The 25,947-nt window shown below is 41.0% G+C and overlaps 1 protein-coding gene across 5 annotated transcripts in view; it reads right to left on the reverse strand.

The window, feature by feature from the left end:
* NPAS2 (neuronal PAS domain protein 2) overlaps window positions 1-25,947 on the reverse strand; it is a 103,165-nt gene that overhangs the window by 24,353 nt on the left and 52,865 nt on the right. For all 5 annotated transcript variants that reach the window (XM_083610597.1, XM_083610599.1, XM_083610595.1 and 2 more), the window contains exons 2-10: window positions 17,347-17,400; window positions 13,134-13,282; window positions 12,744-12,835; window positions 9,973-10,062; window positions 9,526-9,646; window positions 7,762-7,875; window positions 3,615-3,733; window positions 2,267-2,349; window positions 589-695 (exon numbers count right to left, since the gene is read on the reverse strand). In XM_083610597.1, coding sequence (XP_083466723.1) covers window positions 589-695; window positions 2,267-2,349; window positions 3,615-3,733; window positions 7,762-7,875; window positions 9,526-9,646; window positions 9,973-10,062; window positions 12,744-12,835; window positions 13,134-13,282; window positions 17,347-17,378 — 907 coding nt within the window. In that variant the 5' untranslated portion in view covers window positions 17,379-17,400. The remainder of the gene's footprint in view (window positions 1-588; window positions 696-2,266; window positions 2,350-3,614; window positions 3,734-7,761; window positions 7,876-9,525; window positions 9,647-9,972; window positions 10,063-12,743; window positions 12,836-13,133; window positions 13,283-17,346; window positions 17,401-25,947) is intronic.

Consider the following 25,947-nt stretch of genomic DNA (forward strand, 5'->3'; position numbering starts at 1 on the left):
GAGGGGCTTCGGAAACTTCACTTTGGTACAGGACACAGCAGCAAGAATGCATGTGGGAGCACGTTTTCTATTGGTTAGAATTACACTAGTTGCTAAACAAAAAATGTACCATTTAGGGTATGTGATTAAATCCTCCAAGATGCTGATCGGAGAACAGAATTTTGCCACAAATGCTATAAAATGGATTCATTCCTAAATTATTCATAGGTATATTAACTGAGAATATTGAAGGATATTTGAAGAAATAAAAAGAGAATAGAATTTGGAATCCTGTATAACTGATAATTCGCTTAAGAAAGACTTAAAGGAATTAAGGCATTTTAGTACTTCTGCAGTGGAAATTCCATTCTTGTACAGTAACAATGAGAGAGAAACAAACAAACAAACAAAATATAATTCACCAACAGGTTTACTAGTATCACCAGCAGGCTCTCTCTCTGTGTGTGTGGAGGAGGGGGAGCTGCATTGCTAAAACCGATGGTTTAATTGAGTTGGATGCAACCCAATGTCTTCAGATTTTTATTTCTATCTTTGCTATCACACGGAAACAAACTGAATTCCCCTTACTGTAGGTAATGTCATACTCACAGTGTTCGTGGCACCGTGCCAAGAGCTGAAGGTCATCTATATGATAGTAATCATATCCAGAAGTTCCCAGCACTTCAAAAGGCAAATATCCTATAATCGGTGGTGCTCTGTATCACGGTAAAATGCAAATGATTTTATTAAACCGTTAAAAATATCATCAGCAGTGCTCAACCCTTATTCTCTCTGCCCACCCCAAAAACTCTGGAAGTGACTCCACCTAGGCACTAAAACAATAAGCAGGGGAACAGACTATTTGGGACTGCTTCGTATTACTGGAACTCAGCAGGGAGGGAAAACCTCTTGTGCACAACTCACCATTTTTTTAAAATAAAGTGCTTAAAATAAATGAAGGAAAGCAGAAAGGTAGAAATAAAGCAGGAAGGTTTACACAAGTTCACTCTGTAGAGCGACAGGACTGGTTAATTCACAACTGTGCACAGTATGTTGACAGGCCTCCAAATATGTCTCCTCAGAGATAGGAACAAACATCCTCCAGGTTGTTGTTGTTTCGTAAGTCACTGGTTTAGACTGAGATGCCATGTAGCAATAAAAACTTCCAAGCGCTGCTACAGTGGCTTTGGGAAAATGCTGCAATGAGTTTTTAAAGTGTTTCTACCTTAAAAAGGCAAAAGGTAAAGGACCCCTGGATGGTTAAGTCCAGTCAAAGGAGACTCTGGGGTTGCGGCGCTCATCTCACTTTACAGGCCAAGGGAGCTGGCGTTCGTCCGCAGACAGGTTTTCTGGGTCATGTGGCCAGCATGACTAAACCGCTTCTGGCGAACCAGAGCAGCGCACGGAAACACCGTTTTCCTTTCTGTCGGAGCAGTACCTATTTATCTACTTGCACTTTTTGGCGTGCTAGGTTGGCAGGAGCAGGGACCAAGCAACAGGAGCTCACCCCATCGCGGGGATTTGAACCGCCGACCTTTTGATCGGCAAGCCCAAGAGGCTCAGTGGTTTAGACCAGTGTTTCCCAACCTTGGGTCTCCAGCTGTTTTTGGACTACAACTCCCATCATACTTAGCGAGCAAGACCAGTGGTTAGGGATGATGGGAAGTGTAGTCCAAAAACAGCTAGAGACCAAAGGTTGGGAAACACTGGTTTAGACCACAGCACCACCCACGTCCCTTGTTTCTACCTTAAAATCCATTAAAGCAAGATAACTCTTCATAATTGTAAGTAATAACAGGGGGAAAGGGTACACAAAAAAATAGGTGAAACTAACCACGTTTACCTCAGTTGTATGGACAGCAAGATGCATGCTACTGCACATTAAAAATGGAAACATGAAGACAGAAGATTTTTTTCCTTTAGTACAGTATTATGTGGTGGGTGTTTTTTGCCCGGTCTGGATTTTGTTGCTTGTCAAGTCTGTTAGTTTAAATATATTATTGGGAGAGATCCAACACAACTATATGGAACACATTTTGGGGGCACACAGAAGGCTGGATGGTGCAGAAGAGAAATCTGAAGCCACACAGTGCAATCAGGCAGATGTTGTCATAGGTCACCTATTGCATAAATATATTGTGTCTGAATCATTCTCACACTTTTGAACACTGCCCCGTAATCCTCTGATGAAGGACAATTAAGTAACTTCAAATAAATACGATAAATAAACAGTAGTAAATTGTCTAAGAAAACATAAAGTATAGTCGTCTTCTTTTTTTTAACCAACCTGTGATCCAGAAACAAAAATTTCCATTCCAAACTGTGTCTTGAAGTGAATTCCTCTAAAGGTTCTTCAACGATGCACATTTCCTGTATTAGAATAAAATTCTGAGTGACTGTAGTACCTTTATCGCCATTTAATTTGCTTTTTTCCCCTAAATGTTAGCGAACAACATGTGAAAGGAATAGAAAAGAAAAATTAAATATCTCCGCCTAATAGCTAAATAGCAAATCCATCCAGTTTATTAGTTTTAACTGGTGCTGGGCTACTTATTCTGTACCTAATGACAAAACAGATTAAATGTTTTCATTCCTAACATAGTTCAGCCTGGATAGCTCAGTTAGGAAGAACATGGTGCTGATAACACCAAGGTTGTAAGTTTGATCCCTGTATGGGACAGCTGTATATTCATGTGTTGCAGGGGGTTGGACTAGTTGATCTTCAGGGTCCCTTCCAACTCTACATTTCTATTATTCTATTAATTGTTTTGGAAAATTTTACAGCTAGATGGCTACTGATGAAGACGACCTCATTCTGTTGAGTGGAGTCCACTCCAGCTAAAATTTTAAAAAAACTTACTTAACATAGAGCCTGGCATTGTTGAGAGTCCCTAGACCCAGCACTTTTTGGCATACGTATTTGGAGACTGAACACGAGGATGACAAATCCTATGATAAGCACTCCTAAACATTACTCCTGAGGCAGAGATCACTCGCCACAGGGAGGTTTGCTCTTGAAGCAATGTAACATGTGCATTGGCCCATTCTACTCACGATTGCTTTTGCAGACATGAGACAACAACTGCATTCCATCCCTAGTTCCGCATACACGGGCAGATGTTTTGGATAAGTATCAAATTGACCAGGCTCAGATTATCAGCTGACTTACCAGCAGCAGAGGGATGGGGTGACGGCGGCAATCTCAGAGAGGTATTTCTAACAACTTATTTACTTAGAACATTTATATCCTCCCTTTCCGGGCTCCGGCCCAACAATACCTGATTTAGCTTCAGCAAGATGCCTGCATTATTATCTGCAAGATGCCTGCTGGCAGTTGGCTTGAAAAGTTGCATGCATTGCCTCACGGAGCCTCAAGGTGCTCCCCTGCTGCTTTTTGTACCGGTTTACCTTCAGAAATATTGAACACCTTACCGATGGCCATTCCGTTATGCCAAGGTACCATGTATGCCCCTGCGCTGCAAGCCATGGCTTTGGGAGGAGCCACCATATACATAGAGAGGAGGCTCCGCCTATCCCTAACGCCTTGTACACACTCATGAGTGGGAAGATAAGGGACTGAAAGGGCTGATACAACTACAAAGACTTTTAACAGACTCTAAGACATACACACTTGCCTTTAGAAACTGAGGTGTTGCCAGTCGAACAGTAGCGACAAAGCAGACTTGTTTTCCTAGTGGTGTTCTGTAACCTCTTGGAACAGCACCATCAAAGCCATTACAAGTAGATATAGGCACTGGATAAGAAAAGTGCGAGACAAAGAGTTGTGCCTTTTAGTGTATTTAGCTCCCACTATTTTATACATATAGAAATGCGCCGATATCACTCAGAGAGGTATGTGTCTGGGCAGTGCTTTTAAGGTTATGTATGTGTATATGTATGTATTATTTTTTTAGGAATTAGCTGAATAAAAAAAAAAAATGAAGTCACAACTTAAAGTCAAGCCAGAAAGTAAGCTGGAGGGTAGTCAACACTAAGCTTTACTCACTGTAGGCTTTCTGAAATTAATGGCCCGAACGTATAGTCTTCATTCATTCATTTCAATGGGTCTACTCTTGAGTGAACCTTAGTTGACTACCCCCTCCCTGCCAATAAATTGTGTCTTTAAAAATTGGTCATTGCTGAACAGCAGTATAGCAGATGGGCTGGAGAACGATGTCAAGTGAGAAGCAATAGGTGGGAGGAGATGCTGAACCCCCTCAAGATAGATGGGAGGGGTTGGGATAGATAGAAGTAGCAAGAAGAGATGGAGATCACTATTCCCCTCAAACTCAGTTTCCCCCCCCCAGGAAAAGCTCTCCTAGCTTTACAGGTTTTCAGCACAGCACAGATTTGAAATGTGTGACCATGACGTCTCATTCCACTCTCGGAGAAGCTTCCACTTCCCTATTAGCGAAATGTGTCACTTTCAGTGCTGTGGAATATGATTCTGTTTTTCCTGGTCTATCCAATTCTGGCTGATATTTACCTCCTTTATTACAGGCTAGTTGTGTGCAGATACATTTTCTGCCCTGCCCATGAGTATTGAAATATGCAATCTGCTACCTACGCTCTGAGTTGTACACTTCTGGAAAAAGCACAGCATGAGATTCTGGCTGCTAGCCTGAAACAAAAGGTTATATAAAAAAACCCCTAGAGGATATAGTTTTTAAAACACTTGTTTTCATGTTGAAATTATATTCCATTTGTTTCCACGCTGAATTCAGCATCTATTTCATCAAATAACAGTACCTGTCTATTATTTCACATCTTAATTCATTTTGCCATGTTCCTAAGACTGAAGAAAAAAGGCTCAATTCACAGAGACACGCAGCCAAATAGATATTGCTTCTCATGCAGAAATGCATCTGCATAAAAAATGCAGTTGTGTATTTGCTGTTGCATCACCACTGTGCCCATTTTCACTTGTGCATCACAAAGATGCTTTTAAACATTTATGTAATGGCTAAAAGGGGTTTCTGCATTGGTGTGCGTCTGATAAGATGGTCCTTTTATATTGGTAAATTCAGAGTCATATGAAACTAAGAAAAAAGAATGCTTCACCACAATTTTTTTTAAAAAATGCTGCTAGTTATATGGTCTGGCACCAACCAGTTATGCAGCGTTTATACAGTCTTGCAGACTGTGGAATTGTGAGTTCTGACAAGCACAGTGTGAATACGATATGACCATTTGAGCTAATATCAACTTTTTAAACATTACTCCTAGAATATATTCAGACAAACAACTGAAGCGAAATCCAAGAAATAGTTGGAAGTTGGAAGTAATTAAACAAATTATTACTTTCGTTATTATATTGCCACAAAGCAGCCTTTTAGTGCATACTAGAAATACAAAGCTGTTTTCCATTCAGTAAGAATATTCTACTGTATGAACACACAGTGTTGAGGAAGTGGGGCAGGGATATGGAATATGATATTTACGCCACTTACGCTCTAACCCTATAACAGTCCATTTTAATAAACCACAGCTCCTCGGTATGCCAAGGATCACTGTGAATTGGTTATGGTTTACAAAACAGTTGCCTCTGGTTATTTGTAAATTGCTTGGCATGTGTTTTCTTTTTAATGCTGTCTGCATACCTACCTCAATATTTTATATTTTTCTGAAGCAACTGGGATGTCCCAGACCATATATGCATACCTGTAACTTTCCTTCCTTAATTTAAAAATATTATCTCAGTAATTGGTGGATGCAAACTGCTAAGCACTAGAAAGAAGACAGAATTATTTGGACCCAGACAGAGAGATGTCTCCCTCTCCCTCTCCCTCTCCCTCTCCCTCTCCCTCTCCCTCTCCCTCCCTCTCTGTGTGTGTATGTGTATAAGGAGCTTTCCATAGGTGTTGCCAATGAGAGATGCTGGTGCCAACACACATCTCCATTGTGAAGCTCACCCAATACATACTGAACTGGCATGGAAATAAGGGTGCCTCTGGGTCACAAGGTGCTACCAGTTGCTACAGCTGGATTGTAAAGAATTGTACAGAGACAATAGGCAAGAAGAAGAAGAAAATGCATGAAAGTGAGCAACAGGGACAGCTCATCCTAATAGTACCATGCCTTGCTAGGCTGCAATCCCCTACCTTTATAGCACCAGCTTCTTATGGCTACGCAAACATTACACTAAAGAGAGGGAAATCACCATAAACTATCCTAAAGCGCAGGTTAATAAGGAATTTTTGCAAAGTTAATCTAGCTTGCAGTAAAGAATACTTTGATAGGATGGAATTTTTTACTTGCTATGTAAACTATAACTGACCAAGACAAGGGACCGAATCCTGCATAGTATAGAACTTCCAACACTGCAATTCTATGTTTCTATGATGCCCATTGACAGAGGAGCTGAAACCATTCCTAGCTGAATGCAGCAACATTTTAAATTCTCTCAATGGGTCTTTCTAGAGAATGCTAAGCCTCACCTTAGACTTTGTGCTAACATTCATTTTCAGCGACATTAGAGGAATATCTCGTGCAATGGAGTGCGCATTCAAGTGTGGAAAAGAAAGACTGGCTGTGGGGAAGAAAGATATGCTATTGCTGGCTTTTAAAAATGTGGCTAGCTGCATGCTCCAGCTTAAGATAAGGGGAATGAATAATTTCCAGACCATTAAAAAGAGCATTGTTGAGCATTGTTGTGGTTCTTCGGTAACCAATATAGTGTCCTCCAGATGTTGAGTTCCTCTGTCATCATCCCTGAGCACAGACCATGCTGGCTGGGGCTGATAGGACTTGGAGTCCCTCAACATCTGCAGGGCACCGTGTTGGCTATGTATGCAGTGGATGATCAGCTTTGCTGCTGTTTGGTGCAAGAAAAGAAATCATTGGATAAGTGCTCCTGCACAGCGGCTACATGTGAACATGCAGCACCAAGAGAATTTTAAAATCAAACAACAACCACCAGGCACAGGTTGGGGGAATTGTTTTGCTCACCTCTAGTTATAACACAGGAAATAATAATAATATTTTTTTTATTTATACGCCGCCCTCCCTAGCCAAGGCCGGGCTCAGGGTGGCTTACAAGCAATAATAAAAACAAGTTGAATGATTACAACTTAAAAACAAAATTAAAATACAACATTAAAATATTGAAACATTAAAATATTAAAATGTAGCCTCATCGGAGGAGGAGAAGGAAAAGAAAAAAGAAAGAGAGGGAGGGAATCAAATTGGCTCCAAGCCAAAGGCCAGGTGGAACAACTCTGTCTTACAGGCTCTGCGGAAAGAAATCAGATCATGCAGGGCCCTGGTCTCATGAGGCAGAGCGTTCCACCAGGCCGGAGCCAGAGTTGAAAAGGCCCTGGCTCTGGTTGAAGCCAATCTAACTTCCTTAGGAAATAAGAAATGCCTCTGACATCTGCGCAACCATATTACTACACACAACACACTAGCAATTAATGTGCTATGTGGAAGGACTACTTCGTTTTACTAGAATGAAAATGTTACGACTATATTCCACAGAAATGTTACGTACTTGCAACAGAGGTGGATCTCTGTCACATTCATTACACAAGAAAATGGATCAAGTGCTCTGGGTTTGCTTAGAACTGCAGCTTTGGAGTCTAGTCATAACAATATTTACTCATAAGTAAATCCCATCTAGTTCAATGCTTGGTATTGTGGTCTAAGCAACTGGTTGTTGTCATTCTGTCTGAAATTGCTCTGTTGATGTTGGAAATACGCATGCACGCACACACAGAGAACGCTCAACCCCCTATATACATTTATTTAGTCACTGGTTATAGTTACAGAATAGCTGAGACTTACCATGACTGTAAGACAGAAAGTTCCCTACAAATTTTATATATTCGTATGTTGGAAATTCCTTTGGGTTCAGACTTCCCCTCAAAAGATGACAGCAAAATTCCAAATCTTCGTCAGCTGGAATTTTTAAAAAACACATGTCAAAAAAGACAAGATAAATATTATTTGTAAACTAAACTCAATGAGATTCACATAATGAGGCAAATGGAAGAACCGCAATGAATTCAATAATGCTGTCTATAGTCACAAAGGCCCACAGTCTGCTGGATGAATCTCTGCATAAACCTAGGCTGCTCAGAACTATAAATAGGTATTTCTCATGCATACTTAAAGCCAGGGATTGAGTTTGACTCTTAATCCCATTTTTCTGTACCATTCCATGAAATAAATCACGCAAGCTTAATATACGTATATGTGATTGCAAACAATCCAATGCAAAAAATCAACTTCACATTGCAATTTTAATTGTCTTTTCCTTTTCCTGCATAACAAAATTATTCTTTATTTATTTATTCTGGAAAAAAATATCTTTTTTAATTAAAACAGTTTCTTACACTGCAGCAAAATAAGAAGAGTATCTCGTGGCACCATGCATCTGATGATGTAGGTTGCAGACTATGGAAGCTTATACCATTATAATTTTGCTAGTCTTTAAAACAGGTTAACCATAGATAGAATTGATTAAAATGCATCTATCTTATTAACTAGTAATCCCTGATCCTTCTCCCATGCCTGCCCTTTTAATAGTTCAAAGCACTGTGATTTTAAAACCAATATGTAAAAAATTCCACGTTCTCATGTGTAATAATTAAAAAAAAATGACTACAACAGGATCTGATTAAAGTCTCCTTATATGTATATCCAACTAAAATAACAATTTCCCTTAAGATTCAACAATGTATTATTAAAATAGCTGCGAACAGTCCCACTTTTTTACTACAATAAGCGCGATTATTATAGATTTTAAATTGCATAGAAGAATAATTCTCTATAGACTAGTTCCCTTAGCTTCAAAATGAAAAATATAATACATGAACTATCCTTTCCCAAAAACATATGTAATGTCATTGCTAGCAAAGCATTCTTTCAAGTGTACTGTACAGACCCTTAAGAGATAAATAAATCTTAGAGCCGATGGGTGGGATCCAACTAATATGTCAGGGCAAGGATTTATCCTGGTGCAGCAGAACTTCCCCTCCTCTCCTCTCCTTGTGCACCCCCTAAATCTGTTCTAGTGATTCCTGCAACAATCCACAGCAGATCTGAGCAGGGTGAGGGGCACACACTGGGGAGGGAGGAGGTGGGGAAAGTTCTGTTGCACTAGCATAAATCCTTGCACTGTCCAAACCTGTTAGATGGATACTATTAAAGGTAAAGGGACCCCTGACTATTAGGTCCAGTCGTGGCCGGCTCTGGGGTTGCAGCGCTCATCTCGCTTTATTGGCTGAGGGAGCTTCCGGGTCATGTGGCCAGCATGACTAAGCCGCTTCTGACAAACCAGAGCAGCGCACAGAAACGCTGTTTACCTTCCCGCCGGAGCGGTATCTATCTATCTACTTGTACTTTGACGTGCTTTCGAACTGCTAGGTAGGCAGGAACAGGAACCGAGCGACAGGAGCTCACTCCGTCGCAGGGATTCGAACCACCGACCTTCTGATCAGCAAGTCCTAGGCTCTGTGGTTTAACCCACAGCGCCACCCGCGTCCCTGGATACTATTACTGCCCTGTTAATTTTTGTCCCATGAACGCAGTAGAAGTAATACTCACATTTTAAGTACTCTGATGAGACAGTATCCATCAGTAGCATGTGAGATGATAATATTTTATAAATGTCTGAATGTTCTTGCTCTGGGAGGAAATTCAACAGGTTCTGATCCATCACGTCAGACTGTAAGCAACAAAAGTGTCCATTACAGAAATGACCAAAATATGGTATTCCTATTCTTTGCCATCACTTCACAATTAAAAAAATAAATAAATGCAAATCTACAAAAACCATGCAGTGCATTTTGGCCTGACAATCCCATGGAACTCAGGAGAGCTCCTTTCTGAGTAGGTATGTATAATAAGTCTGCATTCTTAATTCTCAAATGTTATGTTAGGCATGCAGTTCCAGGATTTTACATTAGCTGTACTCACAGCCAGACCCCTTTGTTGCGTGCGAGGAACCCTCATTCAGAGATCCTCAAATATGGAACCACAAGAGCTACTCACGGGTAAATGTCCAAGAAGAGGTGTGATGTTGTCAGACACATACACAATGCTTCCATCTGTTGTAACAGCTATTACAAATCCATCTAATGCCTGGTAGAAAGAAGAAGAAAGAAATAGAATGGGTGGGAGTATTGTTAGGTGAAAACTGGGGGTTCACACCTTTCAGCTGAATCCTTTTACACAGAATATTTCCTTATTTCAACTTTGTAGCTCCACGGAAGCTCTCGGAGATCAGACAGGATTTGTTTTGTCTCCTAAGAGCCTGGGTTTAATTGCCCTTCAGCACTTGAAGCTGTTGCAAATGGAGCTGGTCTGTCTGGTCACACAGCTACACACTTGATTCTCAAGAAAAGAAAAGAAATACGTTGAAGAAAAGTTAAGGGAAAGGGTGCTATTCATACTAAGAACCAATTGAAATTTTATCACTGGTAGCTTTATCGTTCTCCCCTCCTCTTTTTTTCCTTACCTCTGTGTTCCCAATATTTTTTTGCATTTTTTAACTGCTTCTGCCACTACCACAACTAAACCCTTAACTTTAAAAAAATATATAAAGAAACAATTCCAGTCAGAATCTGTGGGATGCACAAAAGTGGCCCAAGAAATTAATTTGATGCAGCCTCTGGACACTTACTGCCTGCATTTGTAGAGCTCCTCATTACAGCTAAAGAGTGTCTCATTACATCATTTACTCATTCCCTAATTGACTATAACCAAAAAAAATCTATGTAACAACTTAGGGCTCCTTCCTCAACCACCCAGCAGGACAGTCAACACCTTTCTTCTTTTGTATCACTTTTTTCCAAGTTTTTTTTTTTTTGCAGCTGTAAATGCTCACTTCTCCGAGAACTGAAGGTGAGATGCCTTTGACAGCTACATTAATTAAGCTCATGGTCCACATTTGGCTAGAACACATTTTTCTACTCTTGAAATACTTAAATCTTGAGAAGAACGAATCCTCCAGAGATAGCTGTCTTGAGCTCATTACAGTGGAGATTTGTTTGAGTAAATGGTTTATTTATCTTTAATACATTATACATTTTGCAGATGGGTTCTCATTAGGATTTTATGGAAGAATCTGATCAATGTATCCAAACAAGACACTATTTTTACTTCTTTGTTTGCAAACAGTTTGTGCAACAGAAGGATGGCCCACTTTTCTGCAAAAACTCTGCTGAAACTGCCTCGTTTGTACAAAAGCGAGCCGGTTACAGCTGTGAGCCAAGCTGTGAGCCAAGCAGAACTTCAGCAGGTGAAGCCTTTTTTTGCCAAACAAACATAGTGATGGAGAAAATTTGCTTAAACACAGAAGAGCAATTCCAGAAAACGTTAGCAACTAATAATATCATCGTAAGAGAATTCAAGGCAATTCAGTTCACTGCTATCAATACACTCATACCCCAGGATGGAACATTCAGTTTTATAATTTCACTTGTGTTTCATATGTAGACCACACAACAAAGACTGGCTCAGGACTGCAGTATCTCAAGAACCGCCTCTCCCCATATGAACTGACCTAGACCCTATGATCGTCAGCTGAGGCCCTTCTTCATGTGCTTCCTCCGAAAGAGGTCTGGAGGGCAGCACCACAAGAACGGGCCTCTTCTGCGGTAGTTCCCCGCTTGTGGAATGCCCAGGGAGGCTCATATCTTTGTTACATATCTTTAGGCACCAGGCAAAAACATTCCTCTTCAACCAGGCCTTTGGCTAATTGATCCATCTATGGCCTTTTATACCGGGTGGGGAGATACTGCTTTTATTTGTTATTTTTGTGTTGTTATATTGTAAACTGCCCTGTGATTCTCGGATAAAGGGAGTATAGAAATTAAACAAGCAAGCAAATAAACAGTATTGCAGGATTTTCCCTGAGGCATCTCAGGCTTGGAAAAGACATTCTCTGAACATCTACTCTGTATCTAACAATGGGCCTTCAGACATTTTGATATTAAAACGCTACTGGGTTGTGTCCAGATAGCCAAGCTTAGACTGGACCCGTTGAAAATGTGGGATCTATGTGAATCTGTAACAGAACCCACCACCTCAATTTATTAACGGGATGTCGATTATAAGACTAGTCTAATGTGTAAGGCATTTTGGAACACAAAATTGTTCCGTGCGTGCTACATTGAAAAAGCTCCTCTTCCTCGTATGAAAATATAAAGTGCACTGAATGCCAGTAAGCATGTGGTATAGCGTTCCAAGCTTTGAATTTTTATTTTCAACATTAAATTACATCACATGAGGTAGTGAGGTCACTGCTGCTTACTGGGTAGGAAAGACAGGGAGGTCAGAGTAGTGTCTACTGCTTCCTTTGTACTACATCCTTTGTACCTCTACCTCTCCTTCTTCTTAAGCAGCAGCGACACTGCAACACTTCACCAGGTGAGCTCCTTTTGAATTTTTCCCTACGGTACACTTGCTTTCCAGTTAGTGGGGTTGCCTATTATTATCATTATCCATCCTTCACCAGAAGATCCCAGGTTGGTTCAGAGTTGTATGCACACAACATTAAAACAAAATTTTAACAATTAAAAAACAATAATTTTGCAACAGCCAGCTTGTGTTTGCTTGCCAGGAAGGCAATCAAGCAATGAGCATGGGCACATAAGTAATCACAAGCAATAAGCTGTGGTTTTGATTCCCTCTCCTCTCTTGCTGAGCTCTATCGACCTATAGAAATGCAAGTGAAAATGATCTGGCTTGCAGGGCTGTAGCCACAGTTTACATTGGAAGAACACATGCATTCACAACTTTGCAAAAATTGAGTTTTTCACCTCTAACATCAGCTGGGTGAATTCTTCGTTGCTGAGAAAGGAAGGCTTCCATTCCTGCTGAGTGTTACAAATCTCTGTTTGTGTCGAGAATTCTAAACAAATGAAAACATTTCTGTTATATATCTACCAATACGTTATCCAACGGTGGGTGGGGGGAAACTGGAACTTTCTTAGGCAAAAAAAAAAAAAAAAAGAACATGGCTTCTGTTAATAGTTCTAGATGGTTGTAAGTCTGTGGAAAGACCTGTTGGAGGAACTATATAATTTCAGAAACAGACAGTCATCTATCTTGGAAAACTTCCGACCATGAAATTTTGACTGTTTGAAGAAGCCTCACCATTACCCAGGACAGTAATTGGATGAATAAGTGGGCATGGCTCTGTTACCTACCACTGTGTTTCTGAAGAAAGCCAATGACTTTTTCAAGTACTGTAGTTTTGTCCATTTTGCGGGTGTTTCCTGGAAGCATTGAGCTGAGCTCCTTGATAAGGATATTGAACTGGTCACGCCTCTTCTTCTCGGACTTGTTACGTGAAGCCCTACAAACAGGAGAAAACTGTTAGTAGACATACACACATCGTGTGGTTATTCAAAATTATTTCTCATTATGGTTCATCACTAAGAAAAGCAAAGAAAGCTGACATAAAACAAAGAGTTCTTCTTCATGTAATTTTATATTCATTTTTACAACAAATAAGATTTTCTAAAGCTATGCTGTCTTTTTTTCAGGGATCACAAAAGGAAATGTACTACAAGGATAAGATAAACTTGGGGAGCAGCCCAAACCCAAGAACCACAAGGATGAGGGAGGTTTGGAATAAGTGGAACTCTGGCTGAGCCTACGTTCCTTAGGCGAGCTCCACTGTTGGTAGCCCCACTCCTGAACAGAGCTCGGAAAGAATAAATAATAAATAATAAATTTATTATTATTATTATTATTATTATTATTATTATTATTATTATTATTATTATTAAATTACACTGGTATAATTTACCCCAGCATAAATTATACTGGCTTCCTATAGTTTGGATTGCTATACAAATTTGGACGCTACACTAGATTGACACTGAATAATATTATTGCCAAAGTTGTTCGACTACCACATTCAGTGGCTAACATAGGGGTCAGCAAACGTTTTCAGCAGGAGGCCAGTCCACTGTCCCTCAGACCTTGTGAGGGGCCGGACTATATTTTTTTGGGGGGGGGGAATGAACGAATTCCTATGCCCCACAAATAACCCAGAGATGCATTTTAAATATAAGGACACATTCTACTCATGTAAAAACACGCTGAGACCTGGACCATCCGCAGGCCAGATTTAGAAGGTGATTGAGCCAGATCCAGCCCCTGGGCCTTAGTTTGCCTACCCATGGGCTAACACAACCAAACCTCATAACACTTTTTAAACTTGGGAGTGTTAGGTGAGGTCTGTACTTCACCCGCCCGCCAACTGTCCCCCCAAAATAGTACTTCTATCTTGTCAGGATTCAACAAGATAGGGTGTGCTGTCCTGCACAAGAAGTATTTCCAGTAATAAAGAATGGCAAATGGGTGTTTCTTGTTTATTTGATTACTACAAGAGAAACGAAAAGGCTCAGGTCCATGCGTTAATAATAAGCATGAATAAAGAAAGCTGAATTCAAGTTCCTGTATCTAGTTGTATCATTTATGCACAATCTTGCTTGTCGACTCTAAGGGAATGCACTTATTCACCCCATATTCGGCACATTATCTAGCACACTCCTGTTTTCATATGGAATAGTGGGCTTCTGTGTCTTGAAAACACATAGATTAGAAAAAAAGACAGTTGATCTAAGCAGCAGAATAGCATGACCTATATTAGTAGAGGAAAGCTGCAGGGAACAAAGAAACTAAAAAAGAGATGATGCTAAATCAAACAGTGGCCAGACTAGAAATTCTTTCATTAAAGAAAAGCATCATGGTGAAAACTAAACCAGATGCAATCCAAGGCTCTGTATAAGCCAATTAATCTCCTGTTTTCACAAAAATGAGAAAGTATCCAGGAAGAGAGAGAAAACTACTAGCAAACAGCTGCTGTGAAACTCCAGATGCCAGTCAGATCTGACAGTTATTACAGCCTTTCATTTCAACAATCTTTTACACTTCCTCGGGCACCCCAAATGAGATGATAGCAATCTCCTTTGTGTGGATTTATCAGTACTGTTGTTGTACCAGCATGTAATACCGGATACTTGTGCCAGTTTCAGGCACAATATAAAATATGTAATGTCCCCCTGATACAGAGAGCATTTTCTGTGTCCCTAGCTTTTAATTTTCCCCCTCTGGTCTGTCCCTGACCAGAACATAGTTATTTTACCTAGTATAGCATTCTAATGCATCTTCCTTCAATACAGAAGAGCTCACCTAAGTTTTCTCCCCATAAGAGATGAATCACCTCTTAAACAATACTTGTTTATTATGTTTGTCTTGGCTGTTCTATATTGTTGCTGTAAGCAACTTTCTGAAAACCTTTATGGTAGAGCAGCCCCAGCCTTCTCCTGTCTCCCACCTAGGGCTTAGAACTCAATCCTCAATAAAATATTAGATGCCCTCCTACAAAGTTTTGTCTCTACCTATTGGAAAGAGTGGAGGAAAGACTAAGGGCACATCCAATATTTCACTATTTTGCAGGTGGGATTCAGTCACATCTGCAATATAGGAGGCAATAATACGGACTTACATAACAGGAGGGTTGAAAGGACTGCACTTATATAATGCATGTGCAGTGTATTGACCCCCCCCCCGAAAGTGCTATATAAATGTTAAGTATGACGATGCTGTATGATGATGTTTGATTTTTTTACCGCTCCTTTTTTCACAGAACAATCCTAAGACATCTTGCACTATTTACTATATACACTGGACCCAGGAGGTGATTTCTCACCGTACCACCCATACAGGAAAGATGTCTCACTGCAGCAGATAAGGCCCTATGGTGTCAGACTGCTGCCAGCAACTCCTGGCCAGTTGCCCAGGAACGTACAAAGACATGGAAATGTTTCTTACCGTCCGCTTTTTATTCAGTAGTTACAGAGAGAGGCTATAGAACCCAGCCCCTTGGATAAGTAAATCTCTACACCCCCCGCCCTGTCTCTCCCACTTCCTCATTCGTCAATCGCATCATCTCTCCTATAGGTGCTGATAAGTGCCCTCTGTTTTTGAGCTCTTTGCTCTCCTACTTTCAAGGCTCACCGGGTTCTGAGACAGTGGGGGTCTGGAATGCTTTCTAAAGGCACTGTCTGTCAGCTGTCGCCGCCCTGGTGCTTCCTCCTCCTCCTCCTCCTCCTCCCCCTCTCCCATTATTTCCCAGCTTTTCGCGTCATCTGCCTCTGAGCTGGGACCTCCCTCAAACCCCTGTTGCAAATCTAAACTGTCTCCCTCTTCCTCCTCCCTGGAAGAGTCAAGATGTGGAGACGGTCTACACCACTCCTCCTCTGCCCAGTCCCTGACATCTGGCTTCTTAGAAATGTAAATGCTTCAGCGACTCACAAAGCCACCCTTTTTGCTCTGGTAGCCAAAAAGAACAGAAAGAGGACCCTGGACAAAATAGCACTGAATTGTAAGGGAGACACAGAGATCTAAATAGAGACTATTATCTGTGGCGTGACGTCCCTTTACGTGTGTTTATTTTTGATTCAGATTAGTCATGGCCACTGAAAGTTATTTGGATTGGTACTGCAGAACACTCCTAACCCCTTATATCTGTACTGTTGAAGGGGGTTAGGAAGAGGCGGAGGTGCCCCTTCCTTCACCAGGCTCTGCCACCGGGAGTGGTCTCCCCCCTTTGCACCTGCCAAGAGTGCCACAGAACAAAGGCTACTGCTGGTGGTGTTCCTGCCACAGTAGTCACCACAAGGCCCTGAAATGGGGCATCACAGTGGCAGGCACAGAGCAGGGCCAGCAAAGGATCTGCTGGAGAGAATCCTGAGGAGTCGGGGCAGCAAAAAAAGTGGAAAATAAGGGCCACCCAGCCAGCTTCCATCCTGCCAGGCCCAAGCAGTGGGGATTTAAGATACAGTGGTGGGTCCACAGCTCTGTTCCTGTCTGCTGCTCACGGCCAGGATTGCTTTCTCAGTTCTGCAGTGCCTGACGTAGTCTACTTCAGGGAAGATAGTTGAATCTGTTTTAAAATAAGCACCTGCATCCCATTTACCCTGTACTGTTTTTCAGGTAATTAAGACGCAGATAACCTGCCTTTTAACATTTTCCTTTGTTGGTTCTTGTAGGTGCTTTTAAAGTACTAGAAAGATGTGTTTCATGTGAAGCACGAACATTGCCCGCGGGTGTCTCTGTTTCACTTCAGATTCTAGTCTCTCTTAAGGGAACCAAGTGCAGCATTTGACATGGGAAGGGCTTCTCATGGCCCTTTGCTTTTAAAGAACGGCAAGAAGAATCGCGTGTTTTGAGATTCAGCTGTTTTTCATGTTGCGCCAGGTTTTATTTTCTCCTTAGCTTGGTCAAACGAGAAAGAGAGACAGAGAGAGTAAAATAGCTTTGTTATGCATTAAAATTAGGCTCTCATGAAGCTGACAATTCCCAGTATTGAAGGAAAAGGAGATGAAGAGGGGAGAGGGTACTCACCTCTTTGCCCTGTCTTTTTCATCCTCATCCATTAGATTGTCTAAGCAGCTTTTCCTGTTGAAAGAATTCAGGGTAGCTTTAGCACATGTTTCCACTAGATTTCTAGAAAGGTTAGGTTTCAAACAGAATCATTGTTGCTTCACTTAATTCATCACGACACCTAAATGTATTTTAAGCCAGTGGCTCTATGATTCATCATTCTCTCTGCTTGTTTTGGCCAACATTTGGACTGCAATCCTCTGCAAGCGAACAGGGTGCAGAGGGACTCCACATCGGCATCTTGAAGCATTCCCAACAGCTGGCTTCTTCTCAAGGGTCCCAACACAAAAGCTGCTTGCAACACAGCAGCAGTGAGGCCACCTGGGCACCAGGGAAGAACAAGCTCCTGGTTATCTTAAGGTGAGATGCTGGGGAGCCTTGACTTCCCAAAACTGGAAGTGAAAGACTCCGGTGTGCTTGAAACAAGCTTATCTAATTAAAGAAAAACTGTTCCAATCTCTCCCAAGTACAACTAATGACTTGTCAACACTTCCGCTTGCCCCGTGTCCAGAAACCACGAACATGACTGAGCGGTTTTCTGATTTACCTGCACCATCTAGGCAATGCTCTAAGAAGTTTCCCCTTTGGTCCGCTCATTTCCCCAGAAAAAGCTGCTCTTTAGCGTTAAATCAGAATAAATGGCAATCTGGGGGGAAACCAGAATTGCCGTTTGCTCCTATTGAGCACTAAAAAGCAGAATGGGGGAAGCAGTGGAGGTATGGATAAGCCAGAAATAGTGTTTCATACCAGCCTGTAATAATAATAATAATAATAATAATAATAGTAATAATAATAATAATAATAATAAATACCCCACCCATCTGGCTGGGTTTCCCCAGCCACTCTGGGTGGCTCCCAATAGAATATTTAAAACACGATAAATACATCTACCATAACTGCTATTGTTTTGAGCTATTAAATGACCACTGTACTCTCCCCTGAATATTTTTCAGTAGCAAATCAAGCTGCTGCCTATCCCGTATCAGGAAGAAGAAGAAGAAGTCTGCTTGTCTGCTTACTTACACCTTCCTGCCCAATAGTTTTGGGAACTCTTTCTCAAATAAAGTTATAGTGCTAAATCTACGAATGGATACTTCTGTTGCAAACAAGCCCTGTACAAATGGGTTGCTTCAGCCATCCGAGATAACCCTCTGCGCTAAACTTTACATACGGTATAGGGGGAAAAAAGAGAGAACAAATTTAAACGAACATTCATCGGTGAAGACTGCCATCTGCACAACTCAAAAGAACTCTTTGGTGTGTGCCCGTTCCCTCCTCCCAGCAATGGTAAACAGGATTAGCCTTCTGAACGCAAAACAGGAAAAAGTAGGTCACTTCGGCAACACTGTTCCATGTGATAAATTGATGATGCGATTGTAATGGTCTGCTCACAGTCATCTCTCTCTTTCTCAGCTGACTGCAGTTAACTGAAGGACCATACAAAGATACGTCATAGAAGGTTTTATAAAGGTTGCATGCACTCCATACATCCATGAGCTTGTAATTCAAGTGGCACCTGGTGTTCTGATTTAAAACAAATAAACAAATAAAAACAAGCATGTGTTAAGCCTACATAATTGCTGAGAAAATTTTACGGGCAAAGTTTGGTAAAATGAGGAATGGGAGGACTTTCCATGTCCAGAATGTGGGTCCTGCAGGTTCCCAGTTGTCTTCTGACGCTCCCCTTGTTGGCAAAACAGTGCATATCCTTTCATTCTGCCCTACCTTATGAAAGAAGCAAGCCCAAATAAACTGAATCGTGGGCATGGGATCAACCACGTGTTAGGATTACAGCATTTTCTGGGCATGACGGAATAACCATGACCAAATTCAAGAGAACAACCCTGCTTAGCATTAGGTGCATACATAGCTATTTTCCAAGGCTGTCTACACATTGCCTGCTTAAAACACAGCTAGATTTTTCTTTTTCTCTATTCAGTCTGAAACTGGGTTTTTTGGGGGGTGTTTGCATCAAAACACAGTATCTCCTATCAAACTACAGCATAGAAACAGGATAGGTATGGATTGTGACTAATGTTGTGTGTACACTGCTTCCCAAACCAGTAGTGGAAACACACTGGATGCAGAGCCAAAGAGGAACATCCCCATGCTGGAAGCCACCATTATTTAGTTAAATAAAAACGGGGACTCGGATACCTGAACTAAACTATTCTGCAGCCCTAGGCAAGACCATCTGGATTAGTCAGGTAATTTACACCACTGAGCCCAAGTATAATAGATTCAAACAATTTCCAACACAGTGGTACCTCGGGTTAAGTACTTAATTTGTTCCGGAGGTCTGTTCTTAACCCGCAACTGTTCTAAACCTGAAGCACCACTTTAGCTAATGGGGCCTCCTGCTGCCGCCGCACAGCCGGAGCCCGATTTCTGTTCTTATCCTGAAGCAAAGTTCTTAACCTGAAGCACTATTTCTGGGTTAGCGGAGTGTGTAACCTGAAGTGTATGTAACCTGAGGTACCACTGTACATTGACAAAACCTTCCTTTTGCCACCTATTCATGCGCAAACAGTCACAACACTTTGAGAGCAGTAGAGCCAATTTGGAAATGAACTCACTGTGCTCAATTAAAAAATAAACCTTTCCTCAAACAAAGTAAATTGTAAATGGTTCTGCAAGTTTGCAGCAAGAGCTGGCTATGGATGGAGCTAATTGGCTAGCAGCCATGATTTCACCAAAATAACTCATCATAAATCCCCAGAATAGTTTTGCATTTAAAAAAAAAAGGTTTCCCATTTCCCTAAAAAAAGAAATCTACAAATGAATAAATAAAAGTACTTGCGGTGCTTAAAAAAAATACAAAAAAGCAGTAACCCACTTGAAGCATGGGAGAAGGGCAAGGCTGATAGCTATAACAGCGCTAGGTTCACTGATAGGTATGCCTCCCATTTTAATTGTGAAATGGAGCAGAAGGTGGTTACGCTGAAGAATCTGCTGTGAGCTCTCCCTCTTTCTCCTTAATATTACATCTGTCTTTGCCCTATCTTATCCCTGTTCGATTTTCATAATTGGGTGCTGATGGGTTCTTGGTTTCTAGAACAAATGCCACACTGTAAATCGCCCAAAAGGGGTTTGGCTGAAAGTTTACACCCAACAGTAATGCATTTCATGCAGATCTGTAGTGAAAAGTCTCTTGCAAAATGGTGGCTGGCAATTTGGTAGCGAGCAGCAGAATAAAAACGGGAAGTGATTTTTAGAGTTCTCTTAAAAACTGTATGAAAATATGAAAAGGCACAGTTAGGTGCTTTTGTTTCAATTAACTCTGGTGTATAACAATGCAAGAGACATTGCCAGTGGGTTGTGGATTGATATTAACTTCTGTTGCTAGGTTAATAAAATTATAATGTGGCACTTTGTACATACAAAGGGCACCCGTCTTAAAATAACTGCTTGAAGCTGAAAGCAGTTGACATGACATGAATAACTCCCACAACTGCCCTGTAGATTTCTGTACACTTTCTGAATCATCAGTACAGTAGTGATGATTTGTAGATATAATACAGACTGTGGGAGCTAGTTCTGCAATTCGTATAGTTTATTGGAGATAACTGATGCAACGTAAGGTCTGACTATACTGCAAAAAGAAAAGCTAATATGAAGTTTGGATTATGAAAAGGAGAAGAAATGAGAAGAGAGATTTATTTATGTGCCACCCTATAACTGTTATAGTTGTTCTCAGGAAGGCTTAGAGGATGAAAACAGTAAAATGAATAATATAATACAATGTGATACATGCTTAAAATTAAGCTCCAGATCAAAGACTGGGGAAGCATACGAGCAAAAGCAGGTTTCGTAAGGGTTCAGGAAGAGTTGAAATGCCTGGGGAAATAAAAACATGCTTGCCTGGCACCGAAAGAACATCTGAGCAGTCAGCAGGCCGTTTTCTTCAAAGGGAAATTGATAACTGGATGCCACTACCAAAAAGAACCTTTCACTAGTAAACAACTGCCATATCCCCATCAGGTGAAAACAGGTGAGAGTAGTAATAATACCTGGAGAAGTATGGCATGGTTATTTGGATCAAGGGTAGCCAACACAGTGTCTTCCAGATTTTGTTCAACTCCATCAGCCCTATCCAGCGTAGTCAATGGTCAGGGATTATGAGATCTGTGGTCAAACAACACCTGGAGGGCTAACCCTGATTCAGTTGACCCCTGATCTACTACCCCAGATTTAGACTGGCCCTCCTCCTCCCCAAACCAACACTCGCCCTCTCTTTAGGCATCTGACCTCTGACCCTTCTTGATCTGAGACAAAAAGCAAGCTCCACCCAGACATCTACCAATCTGATCATCACTTCTAGAAGGAACCAGGAGAACTCCCAATATTGACTAGTTTATCCCATCCAATGGCTACAAAACACAGAGGGTGGGAAGCAATTGTGGAAAACTAAGAAAGAGTTTATTGATGATGCAGTTGTAATGAACTTAACTGATAACACAAACTATGAGTGAGGACAATGGAAGTCTTGACTGCATACAAAATAGCTATATTCCAGAAGGCAAAACCCTAGCCTGCATCTCTCTCACTTGATGAAGGTGCCTATGAGTTACTTCAAACTTTCTGCTGTATCGCTCCTTCTTCTCTCCTTTCAGGCTGATATAAGCAATCTCATTGTCTCTTCTCTGTATATTTCTAATGTCAAACAAGCCAGTTGAGTATAACATCTGCCTATTGATCCCATTTCCTGTTATATTCATGTTCCACCCTCATAAATTCCTTAAGTCACATGTGAGGACAGGTGGGCATGGTTTGCAAAAAAATGTCTTGTGGGCCAGACTGGGTCTGGGTCCTGTAGGCCCATGGGCAGGAGGTTCCTAATTATAATTATCTACCACAGGGTTCCAAAATGCTTGGTCCACACACTTGACTCAAGTGGTTTGTGGTAGTGTTAGATAGGTAAGACAAATGGCACCTTAACTGTCAGTTATGATCACCACAACAGAATATCTATTCACCAAGGGGTTGGACTAGATGACCCTTGGGTCCCTTCCAACACTACAATGCTACGATTCAACTACATTGCTTGACTGCAGCTTGCTCTTACAACAATTCACTTGTCCCAGTATGCAAGAAGGAGAAACACACACAGTGGAAATGGAAATGGTATTAACCATTATCTATGGCAGAGGTTTTTAAACCGTGGTTGCCAACCTTGGAGCCAAGAAATCTCAACGTGGTCGCAGTTGGACCTGTGCCAGTAGCAAAATGCACCTGGGGAATTTCATCGCATTACAATTTGAATTCTATGAAATGCAAACTGCAATACAATAACACACAAGCATTAAAGTAAGTATTAAAAACATGTAATTTCTGAAAACGCATACCTGTAACTTTGGGTAGCAAAGCACTTCACAGTTGCATATTGTAAGCATGCCATCAAACTCCTGACACAGCTGGAGATACTGATTATCTCAAGGTAACGCAAGATATGTTGTGACATGCATTTCATTTGATAGATAACTGGGATAGTCATTATGAGTCTATAAACAAACACTGCAGAAAGGAAATGACCTGTCTTTGTAGACTACTGCCAGTAATGTCATGGAATGTGCATATCATTCCATGTTTTTTGCTACTGGAATGAGAAAGATTTCTCTTCTCCTAGCAAGAGTGTGTACAGGTGGTTTAGTAGCTGTTCCAGTTCTCCCATCATTCATTAAGTAATTTGTCTACTGAGCTCTGTCTACAGAAATATCATCCCTCTGCAACCAAGCATACCAATGGCTTGTTTGGAATTGCAACATAGTGCTGATGGTGTTTATGTGACCAAATGAGAAATGAAATAAAAACTGAGGCGTGTAAGTTTTGTGGCTGTGTGGAAGGCCAAAGAAGGTGAGTCATGTTATCATGTAGTCCCACAAAGGTTGAAGACAAAAGAGTAATCCTGAGGTTGCACATTTAAACACACACACACACACACACACACACACACACACACACACCCTCAGTTTATGATGAAACAAATATTTGGCAACTATGTCTCACATCACACCCTTCTTAAACTTGTAAATATTTTTAATCACTGTACTGATTTCAAGTAGGAATGGGAAGAAAATTGTTTCAATGCTTGTAAGAATACAAAAACCAAAATGTAGCTGTCTCAAAAGTCACACTTCTACAAATGTTGCGATATGGTTTTCCAACCAGAATGCATATAGCACAAGAAAACCAATGCATGTATTAATGAAAATAATATACAAAAGTTCAGGTTGGGGGGAAATGAATGCCAAAATGTGTATCTTAAGTAGAATTTCAAACAAAAACTTGTACATTACGGGAAAAAGAATATGAAACTGCTGACTAATTTCCATGAGGACTTTTTTTCAAGTGCAAACTGATGTAGGAACCAAACTCAAGATTAGACAAATGAGAAGTTCGAGAGAGAAACCAAAATTTGCAGATTCCTCTATCCCCAATTCTAATCTAAATTATTAGTCATTAGGATTTTATCCAGCACTAACATTTACTAAATGCTATACTCAGATTAAAAGCAAGACAGTTCATGTCCACAGGCTTAAAGTGTAAAAGACACAAGACAAAAATCATACTCAGGAGTAGACCAATTGAAAGCAATGGGCATAACTGGCGGAAGTCCATTAATTTCAGTTGGTCTGCTCCGAGTGCGATTGAACTGGATATCACCCTAATTCTTCGCAAAACTCTTCTGCAAAAGGCAGGTAAGGGGGGGCACATGAATAACAGCAGTACTGGCTCATTTGGGGTGGTAGGTTCAACCTTGTCTACATCTAGAAAAATAACACAAAAGTTTTCAGTAGTCCTGCCCTAGATATTCTCTCACAAACTGCTGAAATGTGTGAACTAAGGCCATCAAGGCAACGCCTTACAGTTCCACGTAAGTGCCTTTAAAACAAACAAATAAAGCTGTGTACTAAAGTAGGCATAATAAAAGTTGCCACAACGACATATATCATCTTCTAGATGCCCATATTCAGCAATGCACTTTTTCATGCAACAGTAAGTTTGCATTGTCCCAAAGTAACTGCGAGTGAGAATGTGCAGTGACCTGCTTTAGTGGAACCACATTATCTGCCGGGATCAAATGGGATGATGAGACTCATAAGTATAGTATATTTATTCCTTGTTCGTCTGTAAACAGCAGCAGAAAATGAATTTGTAAGAGCCGTTCCATCAGACCTGCAATGTTTCCCTCTTCTCTCAAACTTATCTCACTTACTACTAATTATTATTATTATTTATTTGTACCATACCCATCCCACTGGGTTGCATACAGCAGCAGAAGGAAGCATTTCTTTTCTCAGAGATGGGTTGGTGTCATCACTGTGCAGGAAAAGGTTATTGTGTCTACCACAAAATTGGCTTTATATAGCTATACAAATCTCTGGGTTTTGCTCTGTGTTCACTTGTGCAATATCTAATTAATTTTCAACTTCATAATTGGGCCAAACTCCCGATGAACAAAAATTGAGCCCCAACTATTGTTTTGTAGATTAATAAGATTTTGGATGTTTGGAAGGTTCTTTTATTATTATAAACCATCTTACAAAATCCAAAAACAGATTAAATTACTAGAAGGGATGGGGGATTGTTGACACTAATATATTTGGCCTGGTATTTATGGAATCTGCTATTATTTTTATATATGCTGTAAGCCGCTCAGAGTGGCTGGGGAAACCCAGCCAGACAGGCAGGATATACATAATAAATTATTATTATTATTATTATTATTATTATTATTATTATTATTATTATTTCATTCCATCCTTTATGGCACAGGATGGTAACTTTGTTGACTGCTAAAGGTGTCTCTGAAATCTTTGATGCAATGGCTGTGCAACAACAGGAAAAGAACAGTAACATAACCCATTATCACTACAGTCGTACCTCGGAAGTCAAACGGAATCCAAGGTGTGGCTTCCAATTGGCTACAGGAAGCTCCTGCAGCCAATGGGAACCCACGGAACCCGCTTCGGACGTTCGGGTTCCAAAGAACATTCGCAAACCAGAACACTCACTTCCAGGTCTGCAGTGTTCAGGAGCCAAAACGTTCAACTTGCAAGGCGTTCGGGATCCAAGGTACAACTGTACTCTAGACACCACGCAGATGCCAGAAATACCCTATCAACCCACAGTATAATCCATGCATAGGCAAACTCGGCCCTCTATATGTTTTGGGACTACAACTGCCATCATCCCTGACCACTGGTCCCGTTAGCTAAGGATAACGAGAGTTGTAGTCCCAAAACATATGGAGGGCCGAGTTTGCATATGTCTGGAATTGTCCAAAGTGCAATGACTGGTCATGTACAGCCAACATGAAATCATTCTGTGGATTTATATCCAGGTACAATCAAATTAATAGGGACGCGGGTGGTGCTGTGGGTTAAACCACAGAGCTAGGACTTGCTGATCAGAAGTTTGGCGGTTCGAATCCCCGCGACGGGGTGAGCTCGGTCCCTGCTCCTGCCAACCTAACAGTTCGAAAGCACATCAAAAGTGCAAGCAGATAAATAGGTACAGCTCCGGCGGGAAGGTAAACGGCATTTCCGTGCACTGCTCTGG

Source organism: Podarcis filfolensis, assembly GCF_964270895.1.
Source record: "Podarcis filfolensis genome assembly, chromosome: 4".
Lineage (NCBI taxonomy): Eukaryota > Metazoa > Chordata > Lepidosauria > Squamata > Lacertidae > Podarcis > Podarcis filfolensis.